This window comes from Schistocerca cancellata, chromosome 1 (assembly GCF_023864275.1).
Source record: "Schistocerca cancellata isolate TAMUIC-IGC-003103 chromosome 1, iqSchCanc2.1, whole genome shotgun sequence".
NCBI classification, from domain to species: Eukaryota; Metazoa; Arthropoda; class Insecta; order Orthoptera; family Acrididae; genus Schistocerca; species Schistocerca cancellata.
The window spans coordinates 1,118,282,532-1,118,294,560 of record NC_064626.1 but is presented as its reverse complement, the minus strand read 5'-3'; the positions used below and the strand labels follow the sequence as shown (position 1 = coordinate 1,118,294,560).

General features: G+C 40.7%; 1 protein-coding gene across 1 annotated transcript in view; it reads left to right on the top strand.

The window, feature by feature from the left end:
- Positions 1 to 1,971: 1,971 nt before the first annotated feature.
- LOC126092275 (E3 ubiquitin-protein ligase listerin) overlaps positions 1,972 to 12,029 on the top strand; it is a 156,564-nt gene continuing 146,506 nt past the window's right edge. The window contains exons 1-2 of the mRNA XM_049907795.1: positions 1,972 to 2,158; positions 2,261 to 2,467. Coding sequence (XP_049763752.1) covers positions 2,111 to 2,158; positions 2,261 to 2,467 — 255 coding nt within the window. The 5' untranslated portion in view covers positions 1,972 to 2,110. The remainder of the gene's footprint in view (positions 2,159 to 2,260; positions 2,468 to 12,029) is intronic.

Here is a 12,029-nt window from a genome sequence, read left to right as displayed (position 1 = left end):
TCCAATATCCTTGATATTGATTTGTTGTAGAGTCTCAAAGTATATTCTGAGCTCATACATTATGAGGTATCTTGAACAGAAGAACCCCCTCTGTGCCAGCTGGCATGGATTCCGGAAACATCGATCATGTGAAATCTAACTCATACTTTTCTTACATGACATACTAAAGCCTTTGGATCAAGGAAGTCAGGTATTTCAGTATATCTTGACTTCTGAAAAGCATTTGACTCAGTACCACACCTCCGCTTACTACAAAAGTTCGTTCATGTGGAATATCAAGTGAAATTTATACTGGATTAAGGAAATTTTGGTAGGGAAGATGCAGCTTGGCTGTAGAGTCGTCATCAGGTGTAAAGTAACTTTTGGTGTACCCCATGGAAGTGTGTAGAGATCCTTGCTGTTCATGTTGTCTATTAATGAATTTGCAAACAATGTTAACAGTAACCTGAGACTGTTTGCAGATGATGCAGTTACCTAAACGGAAGCACCAAAGAAAGTGGTATAGGCATGTATCTTGAAATACAGAGATATGTAAACAGGCAGAATACGGCGCTGTGGTCGGCAACGCCTACATAAGACAACAAGCGTCTGGCGCAGTTGTTAGATTGGGTACTGCTGCTACAATGACAGGTTATCAAGATTTAAGTGAGTTTGAACGTGGTGTTATAGTCGGCGCACGAGCGATGGGATATCGATGCACGATATTAGGCAGGTGTACCAGTTTCTTTAGCCCTTCGGTATATGAGTGAAATACTGTATGGAAAATACTGCATACATATTCAGCCTGACCTTGATAAGATTTCAAAGAGGTGCAAAGATTGACAACTTGCTTTAAATGTTCAGAAATCTAGAATTGTGCACTTCACAAAATGAAAAAAACATATCCTATGACTATCTTGTAAGTGACTCACTATTGGACTCAGACACCTCTTTCAAATACATGGGTGCAACACTTTATAGAGATATGAAATGGAATGATCATATAGGTTTAGTCACGGGTAAATCTGGTGGTAGACTCTGGTTTGTTGGTAGAATACTGGGGAAGAGCAATCAGTCTACAAAGGAGATTGCTTAGTAATAACTCATACGACCAGTTCTAGAATATTGCTCTTGTGTATGGAACCTGTACCAGATAGGATTTACAGGTGACATTGAGTGTATACAAAGAAGGGCAGTACCAATGGTCATAGGTTTATTTAATCCATGGAAGAGTGTCACAGAGATACTGAAGGAAATGAACTGGAAGACTCTTGAAGATAGACATAAACTGTACTGAGGAAGCCTAGTGACACAACTTTAAGAACCAGCTTCAAATGCCGATTCTACGAATATACTAAATCCTCTACGTGTCGCTGACACATGGTTCGTGAAGATAAGGTTAGAATAATTACAGCACACACACAGAGGCAGTCAAACAATCAATTTTCCCGCGCTCCATATGTGAATGGAACAGAACGAAACTCTAATAACCGGCACAGTGGGACGTACCATGCACTTCATGGTGGTTTGAAGATTGTAGCTCTAGATGTAGATGAAAGCAAAGCACAATAATTGAATGAAGTTTAGGAAGTCACCAAAGCGCAAAATCCACCAATATAGATTAACTTCCGATCTCAACGTACGACATCGTCAAAACTTTCCTCCCGAGAAATACTGACAACACCTGACGGTCATTTGACGGCCTTTGGGAATGCCGCCATTTGATGGCATTGTGGAATGTTTTAACGTGACGACCATTGTGAATTGGCCTTTAAACCACAAGTACACATCCTGTCACCAATTACGTAACACCCATCCACCGATTCGAGATCAGTTTCATGAATTAACTCGGAGAATGAGGGCACCAAAATGGAGCTCTTTACGAACAGTCTACCGGCCAGTAATTACCTGACAATGTGGAACGCCCTGTTCCGTCAAGTGACAATCGACCTGGAACATACTCTCTTTCGTCACTCACAGAACATGTCTCGGCGAAGCTCTTTGCCTCGCTGTCAAAGATGATTTCTGAATTCGTGTAGGTTAGTTTTTATTTACAAATTTTGCATATGCGAAATCTTTGTTGGTGTCAGAAAACATTATTTTCAGTAGTAGAGTGAAATTAGATACAGCTATGGGAGGGAAACATAAACAAGCCCAAAGGACGAAGAATAATGTTCGGGTAAGTAATTAAACATTATGGTTAGTACATATGGTGTTGGCGTATTTTAATTTTCCATGTTTCCGGAACATAACTAATATAATCAGTTTTTCTACTTTACAGCCATCAAGTAGTGGTAGAAGTGCTGCACTGCTAGCAAATACCACGCCAAATTTCCCCGGTTTCGATGCTGTCAAAGAATGTGGCTACATTCCAGCACTATCTGGATTTACAGCACCAAGCCATGAAGATGTGGACCCCAACATTGACGTGAACTTTCAGTTAGTACTGAAGAAAATGAGCAAGAAAGATTCAACGACAAGACTCAAAGTAAGTTGTCAATGTGCTTCCAAAGTGAATTACTCCAATCGTCTGGAAGGTGCCCAATGGTGATCACAATCTGTTGCTACAGTGATAAGAATACAGATGACCATAAAACATTGCGGTGATTTATTTAATTTATAAATGTAGCTTCGTTTACGTTTTAAACATGACTTTCTGTAAGGCAGTGTCCATTCATGCTACATGTATCTGCGGAAGATAGAGCATTGTACCCAGCCAGGAACAACTATTCCCTTCCTCTCGTGCACTGCACCACCCCTCCCCTTCTTTTACCGCTGGAAAAAGAAGTTGATCCTCACAAACCAAATTCCCATCCGTCAACACCACAGTGACTGGACCGAGTGAAGTGGTGCAGTGGTCAGCATACTGGACTCACATTCGAGAGGATGAAAGTTCAAACCCATGTCCGGTCGTCGGGAGGATGAAAGTTCAAACCCATGTCCGGTCGTCCCGATTTAGGTTTTCGGTGATTTCTCTAAATCGCTTCAGACGAATGCCTGGATGGTTCCTTTGAAAGGGCAACGCCGACTTCCTTCCCCATTCCTTCACTAATCTGATGAGACTGATGACTTCGCTGTTTGGTCCCCTCCTCCCACACGAACCAACCACAGTGACTGGTTATATTATCAGTATCAGTTTGAAGATAGCCACTACATGTAATGGTTTCTAACTGTAGTGTGTGTACTCGAAGTCATTTGTCTTTAAATCACAAAACTACATTTGGGAGGGTTGGGTTGTTTGGGGAAGGAGACCAGACAGCGAGGTCATCGGTCTCATCGTATTAGGGAAGGATGGGGAAGGAAGTCGGCCGTGCCCTTTCAAAGGAACCATCCCGTCATTTGCCTGGAAGGATTTTAGGGAAATCACGGAAAACCTAAATCAGGATGGCCGGACGCGGGATTGAACCGTCGTCCTCCCGAATGTGAGTCCAGTGTTTAACCACTGCGCCACCTCGCTCGGTTACATTTGGGAGGGCTTAGAGCTCTGAAAGCGTCCAGTGGTGTTGCTCTTGTGTTTTCCATTGTATTTCTCATGTTACCAGCTGATCTGATACATGAGATATCGCTTGCTGGTGTAAGAATTCGAAGAGCATAGCATGCTGTAGAGATTTTGTTACTAAGTATTTTTACACGCTATTCCCACTTTTAACTGTCGACATCCATTCCAAGGAATTCTGTGTTTTCCATACACTTTTCATTATTTATTTTCACATTGTTGTAATTGGAGTTTTGTTTATGTGGAAGTTCGTAGTACTTATTTTCTTTACATTAAGTGTGACTTTATTGTTTGTTGCCCACTAATTCACATCTAATGTTATTTAGTGCACCGCGGTGTCAAATGCTTTACTAACGTCAGGTGCTTCTAGTACATGTTTTGTGAGATTTGATGTTGCTGTCTTGGTGCCTTCCGTGATTGTAAACATAACTGATCATTGAAAAGGTTGTATTTATTTAAATAGTTCATATGTTTCTCTTTCTCAATAGTTTCTATTATTTTTGCAAAGCACGGGAGTAGTGAGAGTGGCCTGTAATTTCCTGCAAATATTTTCAGTGTTGAAGAGAGGCAGTAATTTAGCATATTTTAAGTAATTAAGAAAGCTCTGTGTGAATGATTGATTTATCATGGTCAGTAATGACGATGTTAGGTTGTCTGTACACTGCTAAAGTGGACAAGTTTGTACTTTGTTCAAACTTGGTGAAATTTAATTTTTCCATTCGCAAATTGCTTTGTAGACTTCCTCCTTTGTTGTGGGCAGTAATAGCATTGAATGTGGCGCACACTTATTCAGCTTTTGACTTAAGGAGCTGTTTGAAATTTTTCATTTAATATTGTTCCTCTAAATAGTAGCTGTCTGTATATTTTGTCAAATCTTTTGGATTTTTTAGTAGTGTCCCCTTGTCCTTAATTTTTCATTTGAGTGGTTCATCTTTCTGTTACCTACATTGTTTTTGTTTTGAGTGGTGAGTATCAGTTTGAAAATATGAGCCTTGTTTGCTTCAAGCAAAACTTTCGTGTATATTTGGCTACAGGCCTACTGTTTATAAAAGTGTGAGAAAGCTGGATTAGATGGGCTGTTTCTTATGGAACTGAGGCACCTCAGTGTTTGGGATGATTTTTTAAAAATCTTTGGTCACCCATTTGTATTGTTCCACTGTTGATAATGGACATAATAATTTAATTAAAGCCTTGTCAAATTCTAGTTTGAATAGTGCTGTGAAATACTGTCAAATTTTAGTTTTAAAAGTGTCATGAAATGTTGCCAAATTTTAGTTTCACTAGTGTCATGAAATTTTTGAATTTTTCATTTGCATCTACCTCTGTGTATTCTACTTCCCATGTTTGATCTGCTGTTTGTTTGACAAACACATGCCTTTTTGTGGCTAAATTTACAAATTGAAGCCCCCTCCCCTGGAAATTTTGGTGGGATGACAGACTGATCTGTAGTCCAGCTCGAGGTCTGGGATTGATTGAAAGATGACAATTTGGTTGCGAGTTGGTGAAGCCAGTGAATGTGGTAGTAGAAAATCTTGTTGTGGTAACAAATTGACTGGTGGTGAAGCCTAATGTTTATTTGTACACCACATTGAAAAATGACAGCAAGGTCCGATGCATTACTTTCACCCTTTTTGATTTAGAAAATATTCATCTGTAGACATGCATTTGCTTTATTTCTGTTGTAGCCACTTTTAGTATTTACAATTTTACTTAAGTAGTCAGATAATCGTAGATCTACTGCACCAACATTACAGTTTTCTTTGTCTCCATCTGTTAGCACATGATCAGTTGCTGTCATTAACTGGTTTGTTATTCTTGTTGCACTGTTAACCTCTTACATTAAACTGAAATGTTGCATGATGCTTAAGAATAAGTTACAGGTAACATCAGGATCAGTGTATTTACAATTATAGAATTCCAGTAAAGGAGTCTCTGAATTCAACATTAAATATCTTAAAAACTAAGATCAACAGATGAGTGCAACAAATCGTATGTTTATTGTGAAAGCTGTAAGAATTTTATTCAGAACTTTTTGAAATAGTCTGAAAAGCTGCTAGCAGATGCCTCTGTGATCACAATATGTAGTGCCTGTAAATGATGTGCCACAGCTCAGAAGGATCATTTCTGTCATTGAAACATGAAAGGTGGGTGGCGTATTGAAGGAAGACCTTGAAATCATATATTCCATTGATCATCATGTTCTTCTGGTGCTGGATATCACAGCTTAGAAAATAGTTCTATGGCAACAAGGCACAGTATTCAAATGTGATTTAATATTCCAAAAGGACCTGCTGTAATATCTAACAGGGAATGTTGCCCCCCCCCCCCCCCCTCCCAGGCAAACTGTGGTTACACCTGAAAATTTTGTCATGTTTTCTAGAATTATTCAGCAAAATCTAAGGAAATCCATCCAAAGAATTGCAGTGGAGACTGGTTTGAAACATTCCAGCACACAGTAAATACTGAAGCAGGGCTTAGATGTTTCCATTCAAAATCCAAAGCCTCCAGGCCATGCCTGTATGAGTTGCTACAATATAGCAGGTCAGCAGCTGGAAGCCGTTAATTCCATAAATTATCTGGGAGTAGGCATTAGGAGTGATTTAAAATGGAATGACCATATAAAATTAATTGTCGGTAAAGCAGATGCCAGACTGAGATTCATTGGAAGAATCCTAAGGAAAAACAGTCCGAAAACAAAGGACGTAGGTTACAGTACACTTGTTCACCCACTGCTTGAATACTGCTCACCGGTGTGGAATCCGTACCAGATAAGGTTGATAGAAGAGAAAGAGAAGATCCAACTGAGAGCAGCGCGCTTAGTTACAGGATCATTTAGTAATTGCAAAAGCGTTACGGAGATGATAGATAAACTCCAGTGGAAGTCTCTGCAAGAGAGACGCTCAGTAGCTCGGTACGAGCTTTTGTTCTAGTTTTGAGAACATACCTTCACCGAGGAGTCAAGCAGTATATTGCTCCCTCTTACGTATATCTCATGAAGAGACCATGCGGATAAAATCAAAGAGAGTAGAGCCCACACAGAGGCATACCAACAATCTTTCTTTCCACGAACAATATGAGGCTGGAATAGAAGGGAGAACCGATAGAGGTACTCGAGACACCCTCCGCCACACACTGTCAGGTGGCTTGCGGAATATGGGTGTAGATGTAGATGTAGATTTTGGAATAGTTTGTTGTCACACTGCTAGCATTGGAAGATGAATCAGACACCAATTGGTCAGTGTAAGATGGAGCCAGCCAGACCACATCGCACGGGACAGTTGTTACACTTTCTTGATGAGTGCTTCATGAATAGAGCCATTGTGTTGGATTATTGCAAATTTACTGGTGCAGGGATGGATCAGCCTCCACATTTGCCTTATCTGACTCCTTGTGACACCTTTCAGTGGGGCACATTGAAAGGTGCTGTCTACCGGAGCCAGTCCACCTTGCTTGTTGTTGTTGTTGTGGTCTTCAGTCCTGAGACTGGTTTGATGCAGCTCTCCATGCTACTCTATCCTGTGCAAGCTTCTTCATCTCCCAGTACCTACTGCAACCTACATCCTTCTCAATCTGCTTGGTGTATTCATCTCTTGGTCTCCCTCTACGATTTTTACACTCCACGCTGCCCTCCAATACTAAATTGGTGATCCCTTGATGCCTCAGAACATGTCCTACCAACCAATCCCTTCTTCTGGTCAAGTTGTGCCACAAACTTCTCTTCTCCCCAATCCTATTCAATACTTCCTCATTAGTTTGTGATCTACCCATCTAATCTTCAGCATTCTTCTGTAGCACCACATTTCAAAAGCTTCTATTCTCTTCTTGTCCAAACTATTTATCGTCCAAGTTTCACTTCCATACATGGCTACACTCCATACAAATACTTTCAGAAATGAATTCCTGACACTTAAATCTATACTCGATGTTAACAAATTTCTCTTCTTCAGAAACACTTTCCTTGCCATTGCCAGTCTACATTTTATATCCTCTCTACTTTGACCATCATCAGTTATTTTGCTCCCCAAATAGCAAAACTCCTTTACTACTTTAAGTGTCTCATTTCCTAATCTAATTCCCTCAGCGTCACCCGACTTAATTCGACTACATTCCATTATCCTCGTTTTGCTTTTGTTGATGTTCATCTTATATCCTCCTTTCAAGACACTGTCCATTCCATTCAACTGCTCTTCCAAGTCCTTTGCTGTCTCTGACAGAATTACAATGTCATCGGCGAACCTCAAAGTTTTTATTTCTTTTCCCTGGATTTTAATACATACTCCGAATTTTTCTTTTGTTTCCTTTACTGCTTGCTCAATATACAGATTGAATAACATCGGGGAGAGGCTACAACCCTGTCTTACTCCCTTCCCAACCACTGCTTCCCTTTCATGTCCCTCAACTCTTATAACTGCCATCTGGTTTCTGTACAAATTGTAAATAGCCTTTCGCTCCCTGTATTTTACCCCTGCCACCTTTAGAATTTGAAAGAGAGTATTCCAGTCAACATTGTCAAAAGCTTTCTCTAAGTCTACAGCTGCTAGAAACGTAGGTTTGCCTTTCCTTAATCTTTCTTCTAAGATAAGTCGTAAGGTCAGTATTGCCTCACGTGTTCCAGTGTTTCTACGGAATCCAAACTGATCTTGCCTGAGGTCGGCTTCTACTAGTTTTTCCATTCGTCTGTAAAGAATTCATGTTAGTATTTTGCAGCTGTGGCTTATTAAACTGATTGTTCGGTAATTTTCACATCTGTCAACACCTGCTTTCTTTGGGATTGGAATTATTATATTCTTCTTGAAGCCTGAGGGTATTTCGCCTGTTTCATACATCTTGCTCACCAGATGGTAGAGTTTTGTCAGGACTGGCTCTCCCAAGGCCGTCAGTAGCTCCAATGGAATGTTGTCTACTCCGGGGTCCTTGTTCCGACTCAGGTCTTTCAGTGCTCTGTCAAACTCTTCACTCGGTATCATATCTCCCATTTCATCTTCATCTACATCCTCTCCCATTTCCATAATATCGTCCTCAAGTACATCGCCCTTGTATAGACCCTGTATATACTCCTTCCACCTTTCTGCTTTCCCTTCTTTGCTTAGAACTGGGTTTCCATCTGAACTCTTGATGTTCATCCAAGTGGTTCTCTTTTCTCCCAAGGTCTCTTTAATTTTCCTGTAGGCAGTATCTATCTTACCTCTAGTGAGATAAGCCTCTACATCCTTACATTTGTCCTCTAGCCATCCCTGCTTAACCATTTTGCCCTTCCTGTCAATCTCATTTTTGAGACGTTTGTATTCCTTTTTGCCTGCTTCATTTACTGCATTTTTATATTTTCTCCTTTCATCAATTAAATTCAATATTTCTTCTGTTACCCAAGGATTTCTACTAGCCCTCGTCTTTTTACCTACTTGATCCTCTGCTGCCTTCACTACTTCATCCCTTAAAGCTACCCATTCTTCTTCTACTGTATTTCTTTCCCCCATTCCTGTCAATTGTTCCCTTATGCTCTCCTTGAAACTCTGTACAACCTCTGGTTTAGTCAGTTTATCCAGGTCCCATCTCCTTAAATTCCCACCTTTTTGCAGTTTCTTCAGTTTTAATCTACAGGTCATAACCAATAGATTGTGGTCAGAGTCTACATCTGCCCCTGGAAATTTCTTACAATTTAAAACCTGGTTCCTAAATCTCTGTCTTACCATTATATAATCTATCTGATACCTTTTAGTATCTCCAGGGTTCTTCCATGTATACAACCTTCTTTCATGATTCTTAAACCAAGTGTTAGCTATGATTATGTTGTGCTCTGTGCAAAATTCTACCAGGCGGCTTACTCTTTCATTCCTTAGCCCCAATCCATATTCAGCTACTACGTTTCCTTCTCTCCCTTTTCCTACACTCGAATTCCACTCACCCATGACTATTAAATTTTCGTCTCCCTTCACTGTCTGAATAATTTCTTTTATTTCATCATACATTTCTTCGTCATCTGCAGAGCTAGTTGGCATATAAACTTGTACTACTGTAATAGGTGTGGGCTTCGTATCTATCTTGGCCACAACAATGCGTTCGCTGTGCTGTTTGTAGTAGCTTACTCGCATTCCTATTTTCCTATTCATTATTAAACCTACTCCTGCATTACCCCTGTTTGATTTTGTGTTTATAACCCTTTAGTCACCTGACCAGAGGTCTTGTTCCTCCTGCCACCGAACTTCACTAATTCCCACTACATCTAACTTTAACCTATCCATTTCCCTTTTTAAATTTTCTAACCTACCTGCCCGATTAAGGGATCTGACATTCCACGCTCTGATCCGTAGAATGCCAGTTTTCTTTCTCCTGATAACGACATCCTCTTGAGTAGTCCCCACCCGGAGATACAGGAAAGCTGCATGCTCTCGGGAAAAATTACGGCTGTAGTTTCCCCTTGCTTTCAGCCGTTCGCAGTACCAGCACAGCAAGGCCGTTTTGGTTATTGTTACAAGGCCAGATCAGTCAATCATCCAGACTGTTGCCCCTGCAACTACTGAAAAGGCTGCTGCCCCTCTTCAGGAACCACACGTTTGTCTGGCCTCTCATCAGATACCCCTCCGTTGTGGTTGTACCTATGGTACGGCTATCTGAATCGCTGAGGCACGCAAGCCTCCCCACCAACGGTAAGGTCCATGGTTGCTTAATAAACTTGTATCAGTGATCTGTGTGGCATCTGAAACCCTTGCGGTTGAGACATTACAGGGTATGATGACAAATTTCATTGTTTGTTTGCATCACCTCTGTATTTTGAGTGGTGGAAATTTCAAAAAAATTGTGATGTAATTGCAAAGACTGCTTGCAGAGAATGAGTTCCATTATGCACGCTGATACTTTATGAGCTGCACAGTGTACAGCACCATCTGTTGACAGTTTTTTTAATTATTTTGGAACATTTTGTATGAATTCTGTGTAAATATTTTACAGCTTTCACAACTGACCATTTGTTGCACTCACCTATCACTCCTTTGGAGTGGATATCATATCAATAATTCGATTTAGTTGTGACAAAAAGATATTTGTATGTCCACTAAGAGATCTGTATAATCATTAAATATGCATTTAATGCATTACTTAACGACTGTTGGCAGTCACCTACCAAAATGTTTAATAATAAAATAGTGTATTTTGTACATTTATATTGGTCCCTTAATTCTATTACTGTGAACTCAAAATGCTTCTCTTCACTATTTCCCAGAGATCGCTTCTGACATTAAATTGATAATTTTGTTTCATATACAGTAAATACAACAGCCTCCATACTCTCTAGATATTCTGCTATATGAACATGCTAAATTGTAAAACTTTAAGACTACATAATTAATTTCTGATTCCAGAATGAGATTTTCACTCTGCGGCGGAGTGTGCGCTGATATGAAACTTCCTGGCAGATTAAAACTGTGTGCCCGACAGAGACTCGAACTTGGGACCTTTGCCTTTCGCGGGCAAGTGCTCTACCATCTGAGCTACCGAAGCACGACTCACGCCCAGTACTCACAGCTTTACTTCTGCCAGTATCTCGTCTCCTACCTTCCAAACTTTACAGAAGCTCTCCTGCGAAACTTGCAGAACTAGCACTCCTGAAAGAAAGGATATTACGGAGACATGGCTTAGCCACAGCCTGGGGGATGTTTCCAGAATGAGACGAGATACTGGCAGAAGTAAAGCTGTGAGTACCGGGCGTGAGTCGTGCTTCGGTAGCTCAGATGGTAGAGCACTTGCCCGCGAAATGCAAAGGTCCCGAGTTCGAATCTCGGTCGGGCACACAGTTTTAATCTGCCAGGAAGTTTCTTAATTTCTGATTGTTCAAACCAGTCATACAAGCAACAGAACTGTCTGTGACCTCGAGCTAAACCTCTAGCTGTTGCACTTTATTTGTTAGACACTGAATATTTAGGTGAACAATTGTTAATTTATTATTACTACATCTACATACATACTCCGCAATCCGCCATACGGTGCATGGCGGAGGGTACCTCGTACCACAACTAGCATCTTATGTCCCTGTTCCACTCCCAAACAGAACGAGGGAAAAATGACTGCCTGTATGCCTCTGTATGAGCCCTAATCTCTCATATCTTATCATTGTGGTCTTTCCGCGAAATATAAATTGGCAGCAGTAAAATTGTACTGCAGTCAGCCTCAAATGCTGGTTCTCTAAATTTCCGCAGTAGCGATTCACGAAAAGAATGCCTCCTTTCCTCCAGAGACTCCCACCCGAGTTCCTGAAGCATTTCCGTAACACTCGCGTGATGATCAAACCTACCAGTAACAAATTTAGCAGCCTGCCTCTGAATTGCTTCTATGTCCTCCCTCAATCCGATCTGATAGGGATCCCAAACGCTCGAGCAGTACTCAAGAATAGGTTGTATTAGTGTTTTATAAGTGGTCTCCTTTACAGATGAACCACATCTTCCCAAAATTCTACCAATGAACCGAAGATGACTATCCACCTTCCCCACAACTGCCATTACATGCTTGTCCCAATTCATATCGCTCTGCAATGTTACTCCCAAATATTTAATCGACATGACTG